The sequence below is a fragment of the Diuraphis noxia genome, unplaced genomic scaffold, assembly GCF_037042655.1.
Source record: "Diuraphis noxia isolate RWA-SAM2 unplaced genomic scaffold, SU_Dnox_SAM2 contig0003, whole genome shotgun sequence".
In the NCBI taxonomy this organism is placed as follows: Eukaryota; Metazoa; Arthropoda; class Insecta; order Hemiptera; family Aphididae; genus Diuraphis; species Diuraphis noxia.
The window spans coordinates 51,417,025-51,443,412 of record NW_028301713.1 but is presented as its reverse complement, the minus strand read 5'-3'; the positions used below and the strand labels follow the sequence as shown (position 1 = coordinate 51,443,412).

The following is a 26,388-nucleotide window of genomic DNA, read 5'->3' as shown; positions in this document are numbered from 1 at the left end:
ACATCAAGTGTTACTATTAAAAATTACGATTTATGGTAGGTACATAATATAATAATCAAAATTTATGAGGTACGTAGTAGTTTTATAAATTTCTATTAAAACTATTTTGTATTTGTAACACTAAATGACAAAAGTAAATAAATATAATTAGGTATACGAATAAAGAACATTTGAGTATTGCAAGAGAGCGGCTGAGTATGAGGACAAACAAAAATTAAACGTCACATAAGTACTACAACAAATATAGGAGAAGCACAACCAGATCTACTATTAAATATAATTGTCATCAACTTCTTAAAAGAAACAAAACAATTTAATTCTAGCATAATATATTGCAAATTAATTGTAAATAATAGAATTAAAATCACGTAAATAAGAAAAGAACTTTGAACTAATGACCAAAGATGCGATGTTATTCAGATTAATAATAAAATAAAAAAAAACATAATTTTTTAACGATTATACTATTTACAATTTACCTATACATAATATAGTATTCTATTCTTGACAACACAATATGAAAACTATTTAGGTATACATATTTTGCATATTATATTTGTATAGTTCTATAATAGTTCACAAAATTAATTTTATGACGTACTTCTAGCATACTTCTTCATAAATTTTATAATTTATATTTAATACCTACATTTTGAATAATTTGAATTCTCAGTTATATTTTAGTAACCATATTTTTGAAATGTTATAGTTCAATACAACACAATATTATCATTGTACTAGTATTTTGTACCGACGGTATGCAAATAGTGTTTACTAGTTTTATTCTAGAATAATCATCAAGTCCAATATTATAATAATGTTTTTTGAACTGTATTTATACTATTTGGTAGAAAATATAGATGAATGTTTTATGTCAGTAATGGATAATGGATTAATTATTTTAAAATAATTGATATTAGGAAACCTAAATTATATTATATTAGGTCATAGACCTTCATCGTACATTTCTAACCTAATACATGTTGGTAATGATTTGTAAAGGTACACTCGAGAACAACTGATGAGAAAATAGAACAGCAGAGATTACATAACTGTATTAATAGATTGTTTTTATAAATTATTTTCACAATCATTGCACAACCATTTTTTAACCACAAACTGTTATACTTATAAAATAAAATTGATTGAGATGAATAGAGGATGGCAGTGCACTATTTCTACCTCAGAATCACGCACAACATGGAAAATGTACGTTCGGTCAATCCAATTTAATGTTGCTATATTTTGTTAACATTAGTATTAGAGTGAGTTGATTCAATTATCAAACTTAAAGAAAGGAATATTATCTAAAGTACCTCATAAGCATTTTAAAATTTAAATTTTTTTCGAACCTTGTAAAATAAAACATTAACAAAAGCGTATGAGGTGCCCTAAATAATGTTTCTATCTTTAAGTTTGATAATGGAATTCATTCACTCTAATATTAATGTTAATACAATATAACGACATTAAATTGGATTGATTAAACGCACATTTTCTATGTTTTGCCTGGTTTTGAGAATAAAACGATCGAAATATTTTAGTTTAATTTATTAAATATTTTATAAAATTAATCAAGCATAGAAGCTTGCAAGTTAATATTTTGTCAACTTTAAAAATGCATTTTGAAATATTTAACTACACTAATTTGTCATAATAAAATGAATTCTTTGTAAGTATTCTAATTATTCGTTACTGATAATAAGCTCGCAACATTTTCATTTTAAAACCAGTTTATAATTCATATACCTAGGTAGTTTTTAAAACATGGCATAATTTAAATATTATAATTATTAAAAATATCTATGTGATCACTCCCTAGTTTCTATAGGTATTGTAAATATATATAAACATTTACGTACAATATTATGTTGTATTTCACAAAATATAACAGTAGCCAGTTGGTATTTACTTTATTATTTTGTAATATAATTGACTTGATTTGACCAATCACAAATCTAGATCATCCATTTGTTGTTGTTGTGGGTATTCATCTTTTTGTAAAAAATATACATAACATAATGTCTATACACATGCGATTGCAAAACTATTACGGTGCTTAGTAAATTTTACAGTTAAAAAAATAGATATAAACATTAACTGTCTACAATGAGTTTCTGTGAAAAAAATCGATAAACTCCCTATTAAACGGTCGTGTGAAATGTTTATCCAAACATGTGGTAATATGTATAGTATTATACTATTATACCGATATTACTGTATTATATACAGACTCAGCACGGAAAACAACATTGCCGTGGCTGCAGCGGTTTGGTGAGCGCGTGGACCGAATACGCCTACACCACGCGACTCGCCGACGCACGTATGTTGGCGAGCAGTAATGCTACAAACCGACAAAAATTGTCGCTATCTCCGTCAGTTCTCGTCGTTCTCGACGTGAGCGTTTAATTTTTTTTTAATGCGAATGTTACTTTTCTAATGTACGTATCATGCTTATTGACCTCTTGTTATGGCAAGCAAATGTCCTCGGTATGCATTATAATGTTATAATAATAACCGAAAAATGTACACTAAGTGTTGAATTAGATCTAGCAGGTGGCAAAGGCAAACTACCGCCACAATAACAAACATTATATTTCAGCCATTTTAAGTAAAATCTGTGTCAATCAGACATAATATAAGAGTTCATCAAAAATAATTGACTATAAAACCCTATATTAACAGAATATATATTTTTAATGTTAAATATATAAAATGTTTTTAAAATTAATAAATAATCATATTCAATAAAAAGCAACCGTTACATAGACGATCACCTATAGCATGACTTGACGTAAAACGTAGATATTTTCTTCTGATACCAAAAACTATATACTTGCAATCGTTATAATCTCATAACAAGTATAAACCTTACTATTGCAAAATAAAAATGTCATCGTTTTCCTTATGGCTGTTGTCCAAAAATGGTATTTCAATAAGAAGGAAAATCAACATTTAAACACAAGGAAAATAATATCAATCATTACTAATAATGATATTGAATGGTAATAATATATTTGCTGTAAGAACAAGCATACTGATTAATTATTTCAAACATATTTGATTCATATAATTTTAAATATTAATTACAAAAATTATGAATAATTTAAGCTTTTAATTTTACATGAATTTAAATTAATTATTCCTTGATTATTTTCCGTAGTAATTATATGTTATATGTTAAAAATATTTAACAATAGGTATTAATTCTGAGATTCTAGATTCAGAACAGAGTGCGTTTTTCTTCTTTTTCTGTCTGCCATCACTTTTTGAAGCAGTAAAAATACTTAAGATTTACATTTTAAGGAGCTCCATTATAGTAGCAAATATTGGATTTAATAGTTTATTAGATTTGCAATTTTTCCCGAATTTTTTATATGAGTACTAACACTATTTTTGTTAAAGCTCAATTAGGAATGTTTTTTCAAATTTCTAATAAATTATTTCACCAACTATATAATAATTCTGCATTGAGGTGAAAGAAAGAAGCGAGAAAAGTGCTCTAAAACTATCGACTATGTTTATAGTGTTGATACATAATATTATTATTATTATATGTAATTTTTTGTTTGAAGCCTTGATATATTCATACGAAGTTCGTAACAACGGTTCTTATATTTTTCATTTCAAATTCAACAATAGGTATATATACAGGGTGATTTTTTTATCATGAACCACTCATTATTTCAAAAAGTATCAATGTTTTTTAAAATATTTTTTTACAAAGTTTCATATTGTTAAAAAAACAACGTTTTTATGAAAAAATTATATTTTTTAATATTTTTTATCCTTATAATTTTTTAAGTTTTTTACTTTTTTGAATGGCAACCTAGAGTTTTAATTTCATATTCCAAAGCAGAATATTTTTCTAAGTATTTTGATACGTAAAAATCGAATTTTGGACGAGTAGTTCATGAGTTATAAGTATTTAAAGTTTAGACAAGCGGAGTAGTGGACAAACATTTTGCGGGGTAACCCCGTACCACTCCACTCCGCCAATCTAAACTTTAAATACTTATAACTCATAAACTACTCGTCCAAAATTCGACTTTTACGTATCAAAATACTTAGAAAAATATTCTGCTTTGGAATATGAAATTAAAACTCTAGGTTGCCATTCAAAAAAGTAAAAAACTTAAAAAATTATAAGGATAAAAAATATTAAAAAATATAATTTTTTTATAAAAACGTTGTTTTTTTAACAACATGAAACTTTGTAAAAAAATATTTTCAAAAACATTGATACTTTTTGAAATAATGAGTGGTTCATGATAAAAAAATCGCCCTGTATATATATATATATAAATATCTATGAATTACTTTATATAATTTAATAAAATATAATATCGAATAATTGTATATAAAATTAAGCTATACATATAGTATATATATTTCAGTATTAATAATTAGTGACAAATATGAAGCATTTATTTTGTACGTGGATAAGAGACTAAACCAAAAAATATAATAGATATATCCGTTATATATAGGTATAATAATACTCAAGGCCATATTTAGGCACAGACAAAATAGACATTTGTCCTGGGCCCACCAGTGACTAATACTGACATGTAATATATTACATATGGCCCAATTTTTTATTTTGTACTGGGCCATATATTTGGTAAACTAGGCTCTGATAATACTATTTAAAATGTAAAAAAATTCAAACTCTTTAATAAACAATACAAGAAATAATTTATGTAAACGAGAATGTTGGATTAGTATTTTGTTAATTATTGTTATAAGAAAGAAAACAATATTATGCTAGTTGGCTTTATTGACAGAAAATAATGAGTACCTATATATATTATGCTTGCGTATTTTGTCTGTCATAAAAATGTCTTGTATGTATGCAAATTTATCTCAATAAACTATATTATATTCATCAGTGTACAATATCTCTACGATTCTACAAGACATATGTTTAAACTTATAACAGAAAACAGATTGGAAAAAAAATGTTTTTAAATTTAAGTTGAAGAGTCATGAAAATACCATATCTCCCCAAATGTTTTAATATCGATTAGGTATAAAAAAATATATTATATTATTTATAACAATTTAATAAAGTCTGTTCAATATCCATTCGTTTAATTATTTTTATAAATTACATTATTTAAGAAAGAGCATTAAGCTATACTTCACAACTTTTATAAAAAGATTTTTATTTAATTGAACAAAACCGAATGATCAATTACTGCATATGGATATGTTAAGTTTCTAATAGTTATTGGATTATAGGTATAGATATAATATTATACTAAAAGTGGCATGGTGAGGTACGGTCAATTTGCGGAAACGCAATGAGCGGGTCCCCCCTACAAATAATAATAATAAAAATTATAATAAAATATGTAATAATAAAGATGTTTTATTATTTATTATTTTAAATGTAAATATAAAACAATTATACACATTCAGAAGAAAAAAGTTATACTACTTGTGATATTATAGTAACCATGGCATCGAAAGTCACGTTGGGTAGGTAAATAATACAAAATGCATGCCTTTTAATTTGAACAATCAATTCATGTTATTCGTCTTTCATATTTTGTAGGCTTTAATATTCACACTACATAAAATAGTTAAAACAACAACTCAAAATTCATGTTTGGCACTGTTTAAAAGGAAATATTTACAGTGTGTCGTGAGAGATGAAAACATATTCATTTGTCACTGTGTGACCTATATTATTCATACTAGTAGAAACTCGTTAACTTAAAGTGAATGAGTTATGAAGAAATATAATGTATTAAGATTTTTTTGAGTACATTAAAGAATTAGATTTTTATAGTTACTTAAGCACTTAAATAGCAAAATCGTATTAGAATTAAATGCAAATAGGTATAGGTACTATCCAAATGTATGTTCTACATTAAAATCACGTTATTGTTCTAATTTCCAAATATATCAGTTTTATTAATAATGGAATTTTTACATAACTGGTTTTCTTACATGTTCTTATTTTGTTAAAATTTTTATTTTCAATTATAGTCATAGATTTTAGTTGAATTTCAAATTCAAGTAGTGCGTATCCTACATTGACAAAGCCTTTTACTAAATATTTATTCAAATAATTAATACATTTTGATGATTCGAAGGCTTATAGATATAAATTAAATCAGTTAAAGAATGGCTTATTTGCTATTAATAATAATAAAATCATAATCGCATATTCGTTTAAAATTCTGCAAATAATTGATTCACCGATTCACGTAAAAAGTTATTTATTAGTGAATATACTTATTAATATATGCTGCAGATAGTCAATCTATTGGTTTCATTTATTATATGCCTGGTAATACAGCTATCTTATACAGGAGTAATCCTCCGCGAGGATTTACCCATTGCGATATCTCACGAAATAATGGAAATATTAAAATTCTGGTTTTATAATAAGATTCAGAGGGATACGAACTACAATTATTTCATTTTTAAATTTATTTTAATGTTTTTGTAAACAATTTAAAAAATATATTTTTTTATTTAATTATTTCCAAAAATATTAAAGATAGCCATTTTGTAGGGTTTATTTTTCTGAAAATATTGACGTTTCAAAATTTTATTTTCATTAATTTCCTGAATATTTTTTCTAGTTTTGAAGAAATAAAATATGATTATAGTTTACAACTATTAGGAACACGGAAGGTACTCGGACGGTCATATGGGAATGCGCACGGCGCGGCGGGTCACATGTTTGGTAACATTACGGTGTTAAATAATTCGCAATTTTTCTCGAAACTAAAAAAAGTATTAAAAATCAGGAAACTAATGAAAATAAAATTTTGAAACGTCAATATCTTCAGAAAAATAAACTCTACAAAATGGCAATCTTTAATTTTTTTGGAAATAATTAAATAAAAAAATATATTTTGTAACTTTTTTACCAAAACGTTAAAATGAATTAAAATATGAAATAATTGTAGTTCTGATCCCTGTGAGTCTTATTACAAAACCAGAATTTCGATATCAACATTATTACGGGAGATATTGCAATGGGTAAATCCTCACGAGACACCCTGTATATGTCTTTTTAAATTTTAAAAATATATTTAATTGATACAAGTTACAACTGTATAGGTTTATAATAACCTTGAATTTTGTCGCATAACTTTTTTTTGCTTTTAATAAGAGATAACATTTTTTACCAAATCACATGTATTTTACGGATTTTTCTTATCAAGAATATGCTTAAATATGCAAAACTTAAAGTTATGAAAGCAAATTTAATAATTCATATCTCGGCCTAATTTAACGCATATAGTATTATCTGAAATATGGAATATATATATATTATATCAGTTACTAATGAGGTATACCTACACTATAAATAAATTATAGCTTATTTCCTTCAAAATTTTTCTTGTATTGGCTATTTTTTTTTTTTCATGCTAGGTGAATACTTATCAGATCATTTTTACTAAGAATTTGAAGCTACTTTAATTATATCACACGGTATATTACTATATAGTTATCAATTATAATATTATTTTAAAACTGATCAAATATTTATTGAATTTATATTATTTTATAAAGTTAAAAAATATACATATTATATAATATATATACTATATACATATGTCGTATACATAACTAATGTATAATTAATCATCTAATCTTTGGTATATAAATTATTGGTATTTATTTTCATTGGGTTGAATAAACCTATCATCAAACCTAACCTGATCTGACATATTAATGACCATAAATTGAAATAGGTATATACTTATATTATTTGAAATAATTTATCTCAAAAGTTGTACACTAACTATAAATTCTTTATAAGTACTTCAATATTTTAAAAACTATATTCAAATTTTTAAGATGTTAATAAGTTTCTTATGTAATTTTAATGATTTTTTTTAAAAACGGGGAAATAAAGTTGGGTTTATTTACCTTTAGCGTGCTCTTTGTCCAGATTGACAATAGTCTTTTTCCAATCTTCTAGTTTCTCTTGAAGCGGAACCACTAAACAGTCCATTATTGCGCTGTGATTCAACAACAACAACAACAACAAAAAAAAAAAAACAATTTAGTTTCGGTTACGTTCAACTCCTGTAATATGAAGCATATATAATATTCCATTTAGACAAGGAGATAAGGTGCTAATGGTTCTTACTCGAAAATTACGTAAATATTATTATAGTCTACTCAGACTTATTTAATATTTTCAGTATTAATCCCAAATTTATATTATTTTATATTGTTTGTGTAAAACATTTTTCAAATAAAAGCGCTTTGTTAAGTATCAAATAGGTTTAAAATATAATTGAAGTAATTAAAATATTTAAAAAAAAAAACAAACTATATGATCTACCCACCTAAAGTAAATATTGAATTCTGAAAACCTAACCTAACCTATGTAAATAATAAATTATATAAAACTATACCTAATCGAATTAGGACGATATTAATAAATAAATAAATTGTATATACAATAAGAATACATTAGGTATAATATTTATAATTATTAGATACTAATAGGTATGTATTTATTATAATTATTTAACATCTAATTGTTTTTTTTTTTATGTAGGTAGACAATTAACTGTATACAATATTAGACGATTCAAAACGTGTATGCATGATAACGTGTGTTTTATTATAATTTATAGTTTATATTAGTGTATTACCTTGAAAATGTTTTCATTCTAGCTTCAACAGCTCTATGCCGAAGACACATTCTGGTCAATGCAGTTCCAATTTCTTTAGTAGCACCTATAGAAAATAAAAATGAAATGTTTCATAATTGTTTGAATAAAATAGTCGGTAATATTAAACACAAAGTATGTAATTAAGTTCCTATTTCAATATTGTATACATATTTAATAAGTATTTTAGTCCGTCATTTAAAATATTACAAAATTATTTAACTATAATGTCTATAACTTCCATTTGAGAAGTATTATATATAAGACAAATTATGAAATTGTAATAAAACTCATTATGTTAATTAAAAAATCCCATATGAATTAAAATAATGAATACTGGTGAAAAAAGCAGAGTAAATATTATGATTTTAAGCTTTATTCATGCCGTAATAGAACATAATATGATTATATCTATAAGGCAAACGGGAAAACATTTGTTTTTTAATGTTGGCAAAATTGTCCTTGTAATATAATATAATATGTGGTTAAAGATTATAAAAATTGTTTTAAAAAAAACACTAATACAATAAGGTGTGCTAAAAATTAAGAATAATTTATAAGCTATCATGAAACATTTTTGGGGTGTTTATATTTTTCTTTCAAAATGAGCATCGCGCACATGCATAATTATTTGAGGGTTGTTTGAAATTCGGTAGGGGGATCCAGGTCGTAAAATTCAAAATGAGGGTTATCCCCTAGAAAGTGTACCGACAGCACTCTAATCGAGGGTGACTGTATCTGGGGCTGAAGCAACTGACTAACGCAAAAAGTATGATATACGTGAAAACACTAGAATAAAATCGGTAGTGCTTATCACGCAGTTGGTATAACGATCGTTCAAATGGAAATCCTTTCCGGAAAGGAAACAATGCTATTTACTGGACAGCATTCCATTAGTTTGTACTGTTGATGATTTGCTCTAATGGTTTGATTGAGCCGAAAAAAATGTGTTGCCCAATGAATAATTATATTCATATTGCCTAAAACCTTTATTTCCTGGTGTAAAAAAAATTTACGTTTTTACAATGGAGAATAATACTAGTAATACTAGTCAGCGTTAATGAGAAATTATGTATTTTACGTAGGATAATATATTTTATCATAGGCACAATAGCTATAGAAAACTGTCATAGAAAATGAAAAATAATAAAAATAATGAAGGCATAAATTCCTTAGATTATGAACAGGCAGTATAAATATGATGATATTGTGTTTAAGATTTTTTAAATAACATAAAACAGAGTATTAAGTCGTTTAAGTATAGTAGATATTGTTTATGTACCTATGTAATTTAATTATTTAATAATGTAACTTCATAAGTAAATGCAAGAATCATACATTTTAAATTTAAAGTTAGTTTAATACAAAAACTGATTTTAATATATTTACTATAAATTTGAGTTTAGATTTTTAGATTTTGGAAATAGTTAAATAAATAAATAATATACGTTATGATTTATAATTTGTATATATATATATATGCTTTTTACATCATGGTTGCATGTAAAACGGCTGTTCACCCTTCTATTATTTATTGATCATTTTTATAATTCTGAACCTTATATGTGTAACGGTATTTATCGACTTCTTTAGTTTTAACGACTAAGAACCTCGACTTTAAAACTTATAAGCATATAATAATATATTATTCATGAACAGATATCAAATATACTTAATATTTCATGAAGGATATTATACAAGCTGCATTTCTGGTGTTAGAATTTATGTATCGGAAACATAATAATAAGATTACGAATTAGTTATAACGGCTATAGCGTATACAGCGTGTCCCACGTTATTAAGAGGCAATACTAAATATTTTAGCTGAATGAATTTGGATTAAAATAAAGTTCAGATCAAATCTATATAAAACAGTTTTTTTCAATAGCAATATTGACAAAGTCAGTAATAAGTTTACATTTACGAGTAATATAATTATATATGTTTAATACTTCTTTCTTTTTGTAATTTACCCTAATTTCACTTGAAAGATAAAATAATAAAATAATTTAAGGTAGTAAAAATTACAAAAACAAAAAAAAATTGTATGTTTAAATTTTCTAATTTAATAAACGTCGATGTTTATTTACACGTTTTTTTTTTTTTTTTGTGTACAAATAATAATTTAATAATATTAGATATTGTATACGATTGAATACCTACCTAAAAAGGACATACCTAGTTGAAATAATAAATATCAGTAAAACAACGCTAATTAAATTTACTCTACCATAATATATGCTCAATTTAGTGATTAGGAAAAAACTGTTAGTACAAAATTTGACATTATTATTTAAACAAGAATTAACAATAAAACTGAATTGGACATATCAAAACGGTTAAACGTTTAAGTTTTCTTAAAATAAGTATTTCGGTATTCCCTTAATCTCCCAAAAACCACATTTCAATCCAAAGTAATCCGTCTTTAATATTAAGTGGTGGTATTTCAATATCTGTTAACAGGAACATATCGTATATTTCAGTGACTGTGTGAGGAACTGAGGACAAGTCATATAATTACTATGAATTATCTCTATACATCATAATATTAAATACATTTCCTACGATACCACAAGGATGTGGTGTTACCGCTATTTATAAATAATGCTCAATAAAACATTTTGTAATAATATATTTCTAACTTAATACAAATTTGATATAAATTTATCAAAAGTATAGTATCATCGAATATTTTGTTTAAAGTGTATTTACTAATACGTTATACTACGTCTTATTGACATTTATTTTATTTAGGAATACAAAAGATTTATCACCGACGAATAATATAAATATGTATATCAAAATGAAAATATATATAAATTCATTAATTAACCCAAGGAAACATAGGCCATTGGTTGGTTCTTTGTATAAGGTTTTCTTAAACTGCGAGGGAGGTTAAAGTTGGTTTGGAATATATATATTGTGTATCTGTGGAAAAGTGTTTGAACCCATTCGGGAACTAGTGGTAGGTAACGGGCTGTGAATTCACTGGTTGCGAGAATGATTGTAGCGATCACGCGACGATTCACGCCACGTCAAGTCAAGCCACATCAGAATATATTATATCAACAATACATATCAATAAAACGAACGATAATATTGACATTTTTTGGTTATATCTTATATAACATTGCACAATATCTTGTTATTTGTCATCGAACATTTCGAAGTTTATTGTTATGTATACATACATAATATTTATGGCTTTTAATGCTTTTTACACATACCTAGTATGAAAAAATGATAATTTTTCATAGACTATAGTAAAAACTAATAACTATATAATAATAGCTATATATAATTAAAACTGCGTGTACAGGCGTTAGTAGATATTATAGGCAATTAAAAAAATTCAAGATCAAAAAAAAAAAGTAATTATTAAATTTTTTTTCTTAAATAGCATTGTTAGGTATACCTATATATATATATATATATATATATATATATATATATACGTTATGTATAAAATACAATACAAAACACTAATTAATATTATTTAGAAGAATGATACTCAGTACATCATTATAATTATATACTCTGATAAGGGCAGACATATATTATGTTACGCAATATATATATTTATCGATACTAAAAATATTGAAAAAAGAAATACCTCTAGCATTAGTGGCAGCATCAGCAATCTTTTGAAAAGCATCTAAGTAAGCTCCAATCGCGTGAATAGTTGCTCTGCAAAATGATAATAATCACATATAAATAATAAAAATCGGTCATTATAACTTTTCAATAAATTGCTAATAAGTTACATATTGATGTAGGTATACATACAATTCAAAAGTTTATGGAAAAAATTCACTTAAATAATTAATTAATTAATTCTAATTCTAATTAAATTATTAACAAAATATGCACGAGTCGGAGATTTCTGCAGTATATACATGCAGACTAGTGAATAAGTCTTGCATCACTTGCCTTTACATAACTTAGAGCAGCAGTATACTATAAATTTAAAGTATAAAACACAAGTACGACACACAAAAAGTTATAAAAATATTTTTTAGAAATATCTACTATATTGTACTACGAAATTATTTACAGACCAAAGATTATAATAATTAACCAAATTATAAGAACCTATAAAGTAATAACAAGTATTCTATATAGGCTTTACTTAAAACCTAAAATGATAAGAAAATTATGTAGTGAAGGAAGTATTTATTATATTATTGTTTCTAGGTATACTATTTGTTATACAATACATAATTTATTGAATGATATATACTAATTGATGATAAAATATATTAAGTTTCATTCGATTTTTGAAATATGTGGTTCATTTTAAATTATGGTATACACAATACGAAATCTACATTAGTTTGTGTTTTATATTATTAACAAAAAAAAAAAAAAAAAAAAAAATATATTAATAATAAGTATGAACACAGTTTAATAATTATTATTACAGAAATATTTTGTTATGCGTAAAACTATTAATTACAGTTTAAGTAATGTATAATATTAAACTAGGTATGTTTATTAAAGTTTTATTCAAATAATCAGAAAGTATCTATGTATATTAAATAAAAAAAATATTACTTATGGGTAGAAAAAATAAATAGGCTGGTAAACATTTTTAGTACTTATAAAGAAAACACGTTAGGTAAACATGCCTATTCATGTAAATGAAACTTACAATATGCAACTATATTTTATTAAAACTATAATATGATATTATGATGAAAAAAAAGACGGCCAAATTAATATAGTGGATAAAATATATATATATAGGGTTTAATAAGAGTGTCAATACAGAATATGTTTTAGTTGGTTTAAATTTTTTTTTTCATTGATATTCTTACATAAGTGGCATAGTTAACATCTCAACAGATAATATAAGTTACGAACCCTTATTTTTGAGGTTGAATAGACACCCGGCTGAATTTTTTTTATTTTAACATAATTGAAACGAGCCCCGAACTTTTAAAATAAAAAAAAATTGATAATTAATTTTTTTCTCTTTTGCATAACTACATTTTATTACGTAAATGTAAATCTGATATTAATATTTATCAAAATAAATAACAAATATTATAATGTAATTAAAGTGATCTATATATAGATAAATAGATTATTATTGTAAATTTTAACCATTATAATCGAACTATTGTGAATTTTGTTCGAATATTTAATATGGCCAGTTGGTAACATTACTAATTAGTTAGTAAATTGCTGTAAAAATATAAATTTTTGATTAGATATATTTTATAACTTGTCTAAAATAAATAAATAAATATTTAAACACATAGAAGCAAGTACGAATTTAATTAATGCAAATTGAAAAACAAGTTTATGGACGCATGGCCAAGTGATAAGGATTAACCAATATTGTATTAGATGGGCATTATTTTTATTTTAGATTCTCAATAGACTACAGTCATAATACTGTATTGATTTTAAAATTTGGGATTTTTATGTTTTTTTATTTTTTTTTAAATATCGATAAAAATGTCCTTGCTTGTTAAAAAAGCTTGAAAATATAATACATAGCTATAAGTAGTACTTCATACAACCGAATAATCTAAACAATATATATGAGTATAGTTTTATTTTTTTTATATAAATATTTGAAGTGTAAATTTGAAGGAAATTTAAACAAAGAATAACGTTCGTAGTTATATTGTTGTAATTTAAAAATATACCCTTCGTGAGTATACCTATACTTGAAGCTTTTAACGTACCGATATAATTTTATTTTATTCAAACAATGAGATTTTCAAAATAATTAATTGTATGATATGTAATAATGATTAATATTTATTTCAAATATTTTATAATATCATCTATTTTAACGTTTAATTATTCAATTACTAATTCAACTTACCGAAGACAAGTATGAAGTTTTGTGGCTTTTACCATGAAATCTTCCCACATTGGAGTTCCATTCTGAAATTTAAAATTATAAATATAAAATAATTACAAATATGATATTTCAAGAAGATAACTTATACAATAAAACTTTATTAACAGGCTAATGCATATTACGCAGGTTTGTTACAGTCACTAAAATCGACTATAGTTTGAGTAAAACTATTGCCAAATATAAATCGTTGTAACTAGCAAATACTAATCATGGTACCTTATAAATTATAATACTATATGATGTTCTTTCATATGGTTTCCTGCTTCTACACGGTAATAATTGGCAACTGATTACCGTTTGCGCACGTTTAACGGGTGCCTTATTGTTATAGGCTAATTTTTCAATTTATCCGATCAATATCTTTTTAAATTCTAAGCGGAGCGATTAATGAATTGATTTTACAATGTTTTTTGTGTCTGTAGTCACCTCTTGGAACAAAAAAAAAAATGTTTTGATTTTCTTCATCGGAATATTTTCTGGTAGGAAAAAGAATTTAGTTAGTACTTTGGAGGGGTCAAAAGTAAAAAATTCTTGATAAATTTCAAAAGCGACAGGAAAAACAAACAAAAAATTAAGAAAAAACGGAGATTTTTATGAAAAATGAGTTTTAGAAAAAAAATCCAATTTGTTTTTTTAGCGTAACTCTAAAAAAAACAATCGCATCTACATACAATTTTCACTGAATGATTATATCATCGATTTTTCTTCACAATACAATTTTCAAAATATTGCATTTTTTTAAAGCTATTTGTAGGAATTTTGAGCTTTATTAGTTTTTTTTTTTGCTAAAACAAATTTTTATGACAAAAAACCAAATGCGTGATAAAATTCATCAAATCACGAAAATCAACATATTATTTAGAGTTAAATTCTTCTTAAGTTTTTCTATATATTTAACAAATAATAGAACTTAATTGAAAAGTCAAATTGATTTTTTACGAGCTTTTGAAGTTGGCATTGGGTATTAAATTCTTTATAAACTTCCAAAATTCTACATAATAAACAAAAATATATTTCAAAAAAGTATATAATATGTAAATATAGGTACTAAGATACCAATCAATTAATTTATAACAATAATAATAATTATGCAAACAAAATTAATATTAAAATTGAGATAGAGGCTAAAATTCTGCTATGTATATGAACTTATATTAAATGGAACTTTATCATTTTAGCTTAGATCATTCCTCGACGTTTTATGTTTCCCCACTTGGCTATACATTTTGTGTGTTAGCCCCTCGAGTCAGGGTTCACAAAATGTTATCTATGATAAATTAGATTATGTTGAAGCCAGTGTTGTTGCATACTTAGTAAATAATGGTTTAAGTGATTAAATACATTTAAAACGCATTAATGCATAAAAATCATTTTATTTGTTGCTCTACCTATCATCTAACAATAGGTATACCTAAGATACCTAACAACTAACCTAGTTAAATTAAATATTTTTTACAACCTAATATTTAAATAGTTATACAAAACAATAAATTATTAACATTTTATTGAAGTGGTAACATCATAAAAATTTAAAATAGGTACCTCTATTAAATATATATATATCTTTCTTTACAAAACAAGTTTAAATCAATATAGGTTAAAGTAAATAAATTAAAATAGCTTTCTTTAAGTTTTTTTTTATTTGTTACAAGCAGAGTATATTTATTACATGCATAACACCAGAAAGTGTCAATAAGTTATAAGGGATTCCGGACTTATACAAAACAAAACACTTAAATGTATTAGATATATATATTTTTACACCATTTGTTTATTTAAGTTAACTTTTAATACAGGTGTATGATTATTATAAATTATAGATCAATTTGATTAGTATATAATTCATAGGACACAATATTTTTAAAAACCAAAGAAATAGATCAATATATTATGTAAGCAATTAAAAATACCTAACTAATAAGTGGAGTCAATAAAATTCAATATGTTTTCTATAAATAGTAGGTTATACATTTTTACTTAGATAATTAAATATAGGTACCTACAACATACAACATTAATTAATATTTTTAAATATTTACAATGATCTTATAATAATAAATAAACATTAATACATTTTTATGAATTATCTCATATTGGACCTTCGACGTTTTACGAGTCAACATAGGTAGTTGGAATTTATTAACATCAAGAAAACATCACAACCGGCATGTGTTATCTCCGTCATAAAAATGTACCTATAATTTGCGTTTAGCAGACTGAACCAATTATGTGTTGTTATATGTATTAAGTTAATACTATAGTATGTATACATCAATAAATTAATCTATAATTAAATTTAAATGTAAGAACATCCAGAGTAGGTATGTTTATTTATTTTTGATGATATCTAATTTGTATAGCGATTATGCCCAATAATTATTTATACATATCTGCAATGACGTTTTTTTAAATTTCTACTTTAAACATAAGTCATTTGAAAAAAACAAAGACAGACTTCGACAGCAATAAAAAGTATTATTTTATTTGTTTAAAATAATTAACATTTTTCTTTCAGATAAGTACTTCGAAACTTAACATTCCTAATTGACACATTACCTATTTAGGTATATATACTAATATTTTAAAACAAGAGAAGCAATTAATTTTAACACTTAACTAATACAATATAATATTTTAAGATATTACTTCTATTTTATGTTTATTTTATTATTCTTAGCTAACTTTTTTTAAGGATATAAATTTAAAATTTAATTGATTACAATTTGGTGGGGAATTTTGTGTAGGGGTATTAAAAGTGGGTTAAAAGAGTGAAATGCAATTTTTTTTATGAAATATTGACTTTGGACAACTTCACACTATGTATTATAATTTGCTTTCATATTAACAACATCACACTCTCGAAGACCATCGTCAACATATTGACCTGTTAAACAAAAACCAGTTTTTACTTCCTGTTCTTCATTTGAGATATCAACCTGTACACCCCGAAAATAATCAATGAAAACTGTTATAATTAATTTAAATACCATAACTTGAAATATTTTAATCACACGGTAAAAAAATGTTGTAAGTATCTATATATCATTTAAAAAGTGTTTAAATGAATAATATTCATCCATTACAAAGTATAAGTTCATATTGCAAAATTAACAAGGTTTCCAAGATAATGAAAGTGTATTCCACATGCATTTTAAATTCAATTAGAATGGACACATGTGAAAATTTGAAACATTGTTTCAGCCAAGTTTTTGTGAACAGATACGACAGAAGATTTTTGGGCCCGTTTGTGAAAATACATACTAATTAAGTGTTAAATAAATGCATAGGAAAGTTAGGAAATTAATTAGGTATTTTTATATATAAGGGATAGAGTAGAGTTCTTACAAAATTTTATATTATTTGCTTTAACCAAAAGCATAACAATTACAAAAGTAAGCATACATGGGTACTAATTACATGCTAGACTAAAATAAATAAAATACTTGCATACAAAAATGTAATAATTATAACGCGGAGGACGGAGTCCAAAATGTAAACGTTTTGATTACAATTTACAATATGTATATGAATTATGTGACAAAATAATTGGAACTCTCGAGCTTTGGTTCCAGAGGACCCCGCCTCTCAAGTCAACGAATCGGAATATACAGAAAGTGACATGGTCTTTACCTAGAGTATTGAAAATCGATCTTTAATAGGAAATCAGATACAACGATGATAATTAAAATAAAGTCCCATAACATTAACATTTTGAAAAAATAAAAGTTACATGATATTATACTAAAATTAATAAGAGTTACAACATTTTAAATTCGTACAAATATTCTTGTAATATAATAATTACCTACTCCTGGGTAAATTTAAATTTTTTTTAACCAAAACATGTTCCCCATAAATAAACAGCTACCTACCATAGAAAATTTCACTATACTAGCTAGTTACTAATTGTATTTTTATGCGAGTGTTTTAGCCGAGGTTTTAGCTTATCATTACAATACGAAGTGGGATAATTGAGGGGAGAACCTCAGTAACAACTATTACGTACATAACTTAGATCTTAGTACTTACTACGAATGCCCAGTATTTTACATTTTATTTTTAAATAGATCAGTTTTGAATAATTTAATATTATAAGTTAAAAATTGCACATTACTACTTATTAATTGATTAAGTATTAGATTGGTATTTCTAAATTAAATAAAACAATATACCTAGTTAAATAAATGTTAAATAAAACGTATTATGTAGGTACCATAGTACCATAGTACTCGACAAGACTACACTCAGTGCCGGCCCAAGATACGGGCGAACCTGTTGGTAGCCCGGGGCGCTACTTTGTTAGGGGCGCATTTAATACACGAATATTTTATAAATTTTAGCGTAATATTTATTCACATTGACAATAATATAGCTAAATGACTAAATTAACCATGACAGAATATTCTGTTATATATTTTACTCCACTTTCCAGTTTTTATTATTATATTACAAATAATTAAAAAATAATATACAATGATAATATATTATATCTTATTATATTCATTAACTCGGGAAAACCAAAAAAGTATGTGTTACAGCCGATCTAGATCTAGGCGTCTATAATATAAATTGTATCCAAATAAGTTTTGCAATCATTTACCTATCCATAAGTATAAGAATTTTAAACAAAATATGTAGGTAAGTATAAAAAGTATTAAATGTATTATGGAGCCTTTGATTAAGGGCGCCTTTCAAAAATTTGCCCGGGGCGTCAAAATACCTTGGGCCGGTCCTGACTACACTTAACGTCCATAATATGATTGAACTAAATAAATTTACATTATTTATACGTAATTCAGATACGTCGTCAGTGCTGTCAGACGATGGAATCGTTGTAACTTAGTACATAAACAATATGCACATTACACACATAATACTTCAAATACGAGTAAAAACCGGTCTCTTGACCATTTATGGATGTATGCTCGGATGTATGCCTACCATTTCGCAGTGGCCGCCAACAGAATAAACTACAGTTATATAGTTGAACAGCACAACACTAAAGCAAACTATATAATAAAATAGAAACGGAAAGATATTCTTAGTAAATGGTGTACAATTTGATACAGCATGTCATAGGCCACGTAGTCAGTATTCTACTAAAAATTTCGGTGGAAAAAAGTTCAAAGTATGTGCACAAAATATGTATAGTTGACATATTATATCGACTACCTATTTATTTAATTTTTAATTTAAAGTTCATTACACAACTGCAAAACCATAAGTACTAATGAATGTATATCTATATAATAATAATAAACAGTTTTAACATGAATAGTGGCATTTACGAGTTACCTACCTATTTATTTTATAATATAACTTCATAAAAACAAGATATTGACAATATATATAGGTATACCTCTAAGAGTATAAAATTTAGCGTAGCACCTACCAGCAACTAAGTGCTAGGACTACAATGAATAACATCGACGTTTTCATAAAAACTACTAGGCATTACAGAAAAAATTATTTTAGTTCTAAAAAATTTAAAATTTAGGTATATCTTTAAGAATTCTAGTTTTAATTTTATCAAATAATATTATTAATACGCTTAGTTTATCACTAAGACAAAAGAATTTTAAGAGATTTTATCAGTGCTGTTGCAAGGAGAGGGGAAATTTGCGATATGTTCTTTTACATTTTTGTTGGGTCTAGCATCACTTTCTGGAGCACTAAATGTTTTCCAGTCTCAATATTGAATGGGGTTTCCGAAAGAAAACGAGTACTAGACACTAGTAGGTACCTAATACCTATAATACTTGGCGAAAAATGGTAAAATATGAAGTATTTTTCAATATAATCTAATAAAACATAAATAAAATTAAGGAAAACCAGATTTTTCACGCAATCAGTAATCGAACAAAATCCGTATTGTTTTTTTGGCTGTAACTCAAAAATAAAGAATTTCTCACCCTCGTTCTCACCTATTACCGAGCCTTTTATAAACATTTACCAAACAAGGAAAATTTCATAAGATTTTGAGTATTTGTACTACCTAGGTATTTTTTTTTTTTTTTAATTTCGATTAAAATCTTCATTGAAATCAATAAAATTTGCAATCGATTTTGTAGTTTAAAATTTAAAATATTATATTTTATAGGTACGAGTACATAATACAATCAGTAAAAATATAATCAAAATATTTAGATTAATTTTAAGCTATTGCCATTTTACCCCATGAACACCGGTAAACCTGTTATGACTAAGATTTAATAACAATATAGGTAATATACGATGTACAATTTACAATATGTATTACCTAATACATATTATACTATAATTAATAATTAATAATTAAATATTAACTGTTTAGGTAATAAATACAATATTTTCGTCCAAAATTGATTCAACCTACATATTATTACTACCCAATACTCAATAGTAAGATAAATTAGGTACTATTATATATAGGCAGTAACTTACCTAGTTTGCAGGCAATTTTAATATAAATACTAAATTAGATACCTATATGACTATATCATAAAGTATATACTAATGTAGGTTGATAGACCGTCTCTGCTTAGAGTTGTTTTTCGTATGCAATAATTTATCAATGAATTTAAATGAAACACAATATGCATTACACTTTGTAGACAGGTCCTTTTTTCAACAAAAATGAGATACTGATTTCCTTCATTGACCATTTGTTAAGAAATTTTTTAAAGGTTAGAAATATTTGTTTGGACTAAACTTAATATGTCCATCTTCCTCCAAATATTAAAATACATAACTACGATATTCTTATAAAATAAACTAAATTCATTTATGCGGCCCAAAACTGCGAAACAAATTCAAACAGATATTTATCATATGATGAGAAGTAATCATATTCCAAAACAATCTAGACTACCAAACAAAAAACGGTTATAGGTATGAAGCAATAGACAATGCGATAATCAAATTTCAAAACAAAGAAATGTTTAAGTAGATAATACAAAAAGTTTCAAAAAGTTAAATTAAGGGTAAAATAAGGTAAAATAATTATTTATCTGACTAATGTTTTTTTTTTTTTAAAACTGATATTAATTTTTTGCTGAAATTTCGAGATTATATTAGTGCCCGTATTAGTGTTAAACATAAAAATATTGTTCTTATTCTTAGTGCATTATTGGAAATGGAAAGTCGATAAAATGATTTTATTTAGGAGTAAATTGGATAGTCGAGGGAAACGGTATCTAATTTTTGGAGGAAAATGGTTACGGTTATTACAGTGACCTACTCAATGACAAGATACACTCGTCTTCTAATAAACAGAAAACCTTGCCCAATATTTTCATTGAATAAAGGACATTAAATGCATTATATATATATATATATAAATTATATCCTTTTTATCTGGACGTGTGTAGTAGGATAATTTACTCCGAAATAGGAAATGATTTTATACCTCGTTTTATACTGACATTTATAGATTGTAAGACATGGTAGGTATTTTGAGATGCACATACTATAAATTTATAATACGTATGATTCAAGATTGAAAACAATTAAGCATTGATTTCATTTGCAATGTTTTTTACGCAGGTACCTATTTGCATAATTTTTAAATGTGGTGTACCTAGTATAGTAGTATGTAGATAAAAGTACTTAGGTATATGCTTATTATTATAAATTCACGAAATACACTTCTACTATAACTATTATTATGCCTTTAATGACCATAGAAATCAAAGTCTAAACCGGGGTCTAAACAGATTATTAGGATCAATGATAGTGTGTAAAAAAACAATATTAATTAATACAAACGGTTATCAAGGTATTACTTATTACATATTATTATACCTATTATAGGTACCAGACTTAATAATTAGTAATTTATCGGTTTTGCAAAATTCAACGAATTGTATCCATTAAAACGACCAGATAAGTATTAAAAGTGCTGATTTAAATATTACCTTAATTATATTATTATAAGTTCTAATATAATATGCAAATGTCCCTCATATAGCTACTTAACTGATAATTTTAATATTAAGCGTAATAAAAGTTTTGTTTCCATTTGGAATGTTATTTATACTCTTATATACTCTATTAATATTTCAAATATTAGATACCTTTGTTCTATCCCAAGAAAGAGAAATTCAAACATAATTTTGTTTACATGAAGGTACCAAATTCATATATTTTATAATAGTTAGGCACTTTTCTTTTTAAAATTTTTGTTTAGAAAATAAAACATTTACAATCTGTTTACAGATTTTCGGGCATAGTGATTGAGGATAAGTTGAAAAATATATACATTTATAATTATTATATACATCTATAGGCACCTTTACTCTATCTAAAATAAGAATAAAAAGTAAATTAGGTTGAAAACTGTGGTTTATTATCAAACATACAAAGAGCCTACCAAATGAGTTTCATTTTTAGATCCATTTTTACCGAGTATTAAGTTTCAATATTTCAAAGGATTTAGAACGTTTATAGAGTGAAAAAGAGATGTTGTTGCTCGCATTATTCCGAGCATTATTCTTAAATATTCATATCATTATATTTATTCAATATTTTTTTCTAGTCCTGGTCAATGACAATACCTACGCCCTCCGGCAATAAGAGTATATAGGTACCTAAATATTAATTCAGCAAAAACAAAATACAAAATCAGAATGGAAAATTTTTGTCAAGTGTATCTACGAGTAATTATCATAGGTAGTTAAATAGTAAATACTCCGGTAAATACTATGGTAAAGTTTAAGTGTTTTAGTTTTTAATGGAACCCGGGATGGAACCCTATAGAACCTACAAGTGAATTATGAATCAAAACAGTTTACAAGCAGTGGTGGAATGATGGATATTTTATACCAAAACTATAAATTTTAAGTTGTATCACAGATTATATTTTAAGGAATATTCCGAGGAATATTCTGTCGGCGCGATTAATAAAATCCTGGTTAAAAATAGTAATTATTGACTACTATTTTGCTACCTATTGATGGATAGGATAATTAGGTATCTATATTGTTATTTTTCGTGTTACTTTTTAATCAGTGCTTGATTTGGGGGGGGGCGGGGGGGACGGAGTCCCCCTTCTTTTTAAATTTTTTTTTAGCGTACCCCTTTTCTAATTATTTGAAACGGAACGCTGGGAACGCAACATTTACTATAGAGAATTTGTAAATCATCAGTTTTTCTGATGCAAAATATACCTAAAGGCTATTGCCATAATATTTGTACATTTCAATAGGTACATTAGTGATACGAAGGTATAAAGGTATACTATACTCCGTACCACGACTACCACGAGAGAACGCATATGCTCGTACGCGAAAAAAACGAATTTTCGCCAGCCGTCGTATGCGTCTCTAGTGGTACGGAGTATAGCTGTACGCCTGTACTATAAACCTTATTTAGGAATAACCAATCATATAAATCATATGAACATTTATGGACCTTATTTAATATGTAGAATTATGTAGAATTATTAATTGATTGTATATAATTTAATGTCTTAAAAAAATAATTAACAAACAAGTGTGTTTTTCTTTTAATATATGTTTGTATAATAAAATTATTTTTTTGGATTATGGGTGGATAAAGGGGGGTGTGGGGGGCTTTTCCCCCCACGCTAATGTGACGGTTAATTTTTTGTGGAACGCTTGTTCATCAAACATCTGCTGAGTCCCCCTTCTATTTTTTTTCCAAATCAAGCACTGTTTTTAATTATTTGTGCTACTAAGAAGTTATTATATTCTATCCATAATTATAAACCATAATATATCCACCTATACAATTCCTATCTATTAACTATACCAATTAAAACCTTAGGGACTATATAGCTTAAACCTTAAACATTAGTAGAGTTCATAAACGTTGTCCGAGTAAAGAGTAATATTATACACGTAACACATGTAACGATGTGACTAAAAATATCGAATGTGGCGAGTGGGTGGAATTCGTAAACATTTGTCGTTTTATGGATATGTTACGACGAAATGTTATACCTAGTAGTATAATAATAAACGAAATGGCATCGACAAACAAAAATAAAACTCGTATAAATCGCGTGACGTAAAAACAAAAAACATAGGTACTAAGTATATAATATATTAAATAGAACGGCGGTTGCAGGGAACCATAAGTTTGATAATTATTATAATAACAGTATCATAACATACGTATTACGTACCAGTGAATGATGAACGATCATTCCTATCACGTAGGAATTATTATGTGGTTCTCGAGTTCTGCGGTAAAACCTCCACGGAAAAGGAAAGAGAAAAGAAAAATGAAAAAAAAATGGAACTATTGGTCGATCGAAATCATTACAATACTACGCATAGGTATCTCAGCAGGACTCGGATTGATAAAATAACAATACACAAAATACGAAACTATATAGATTATAGACGGCAGTTATTGTTCTTAGTTTGGATTACTCTCGAGACGTCATATTATTTAATTCATTCGTCTCTGAGGGCTATACACGTTTTAATATTATCCAGTTATGTCCAGAGCTCGTGTATAATTTCAAGTATCCGTGGACTTAATATGTTTATTATTTTAATTGGTATAATATTATATCATAACAATACATTAATTTTCATAATATAATCTAATAAGGCTTTGGCGTTATGAGTTCGAACAAGAGATTTTTAGTTTATTAGCCACACGGGTAGAGCAGCATAAACGATAAACCGTAAACGGCAAACGGCAGTACGGCACTCACGATTATTCGCGAACAAGTGATATGCCTATCGTTCATGTCAGTCATGTGTATTATCGAGGGACATGAATTGGTGACGGACTCATCTTTAGAACGAACAACGATAACGACTATAATAATAACATTTTGATAATTCGCACAACATACCATGGTGTTATTATCATTATTATTATTAATTATTAATTATTACCTTCAAGTCCATGACGATTTGTTGGAACAATCCGCCGAGGGCATTGCAATCTTTGCCGACCCCGTTACCTTCCATAGTGTGAGCGGTAATACACGCACACACACACTAACGGTCTCTCACACAATCTAACAGAAAAAACAAACGCACGCAGCACACGCGTTCAATAACGATAGACTATGATATTGTGATATTATTACTTTTTATTTATTCCGTTTGTTCAAGTATCTTTTATTCGCGGTCGAAAACCACCACGACAATTACTCGGTGTAAACGATCGTCGATCATCGCATGCGAGTATCCATAGTGTTCTCGTCACTGAAAAAATAAAAATTCAAAAACCAAATGGGAAGGTACGGGTACCACGACCGACGTTTTTCTCGTCAGGTTTAAAAAAAAAAATTGTAATTAATCAAAGCAAAACCGTTTTCACTTATTTTAGTTTGGAAATGTATACGAGATGCCCACGACGAAAACGCACACACGTCCGACATGAACGAACACTGAGGACGGAATCGACATCGACATCGCGGTCGCCGCCACCGTGGTGTACTTGTGTGTGGTTGTGCGTGCGTGCGTGTGTATGTGTGCGTGCGCGCGCGTATGAACGTGTATAAACAAAACGGCACCGCACCACAGTCCATACTCCATAGAACAGGGTCGATCAACTCGCACGCCATCTACTTGGAAGCGGTACGCCCCCTGTTCCCACCTAAACTGCAATGTCGACCGACGTTCTCGTTGTCACACTCATGGTCGCGACGTTACTCTTTCACAAAATTTCGCCTCTCTCGTTCACCAATTCACCATTCGCTGGAGTCCAGGCTCTGAGTACGAGAGTTTGAGAATGATCTCGATTCTCACTATGGTTATCTACACTCTGACTCTATGCACAGAACCGTTAATCACTGATCAGAGTATAACCCATGATTGTAATACTGGCCCTAAGAGTACATAATATTTTCATGATTTACAACGTTATACCCGTAGTGCAGGTCATCTGGCT

General features: G+C 26.6%; 1 protein-coding gene across 5 annotated transcripts in view; it reads right to left on the bottom strand.

Moving 5' to 3' along the window:
* mim (missing-in-metastasis) overlaps positions 1–25,976 on the bottom strand; it is a 36,954-nt gene extending 10,978 nt beyond the window's left edge. Inside the window, exons 1-6 of one of the 5 annotated variants that reach the window (XM_089222316.1) lie at positions 25,583–25,974; positions 25,386–25,510; positions 14,494–14,555; positions 12,268–12,341; positions 8,637–8,721; positions 7,900–7,991 (exon numbers count right to left, since the gene is read on the bottom strand). In XM_089222316.1, coding sequence (XP_089078442.1) covers positions 7,900–7,991; positions 8,637–8,721; positions 12,268–12,341; positions 14,494–14,555; positions 25,386–25,460 — 388 coding nt within the window. In that variant the 5' untranslated portion in view covers positions 25,461–25,510; positions 25,583–25,974. Of the gene's footprint in view, positions 1–7,899; positions 7,992–8,636; positions 8,722–12,267; positions 12,342–14,493; positions 14,556–25,385 lie in introns of all 5 variants that reach the window. The other 4 variants (XM_089222318.1, XM_089222319.1, XM_089222315.1 and 1 more) reach the window with 4 other exon arrangements.
* Positions 25,977–26,388: the final 412 nt, after the last annotated feature.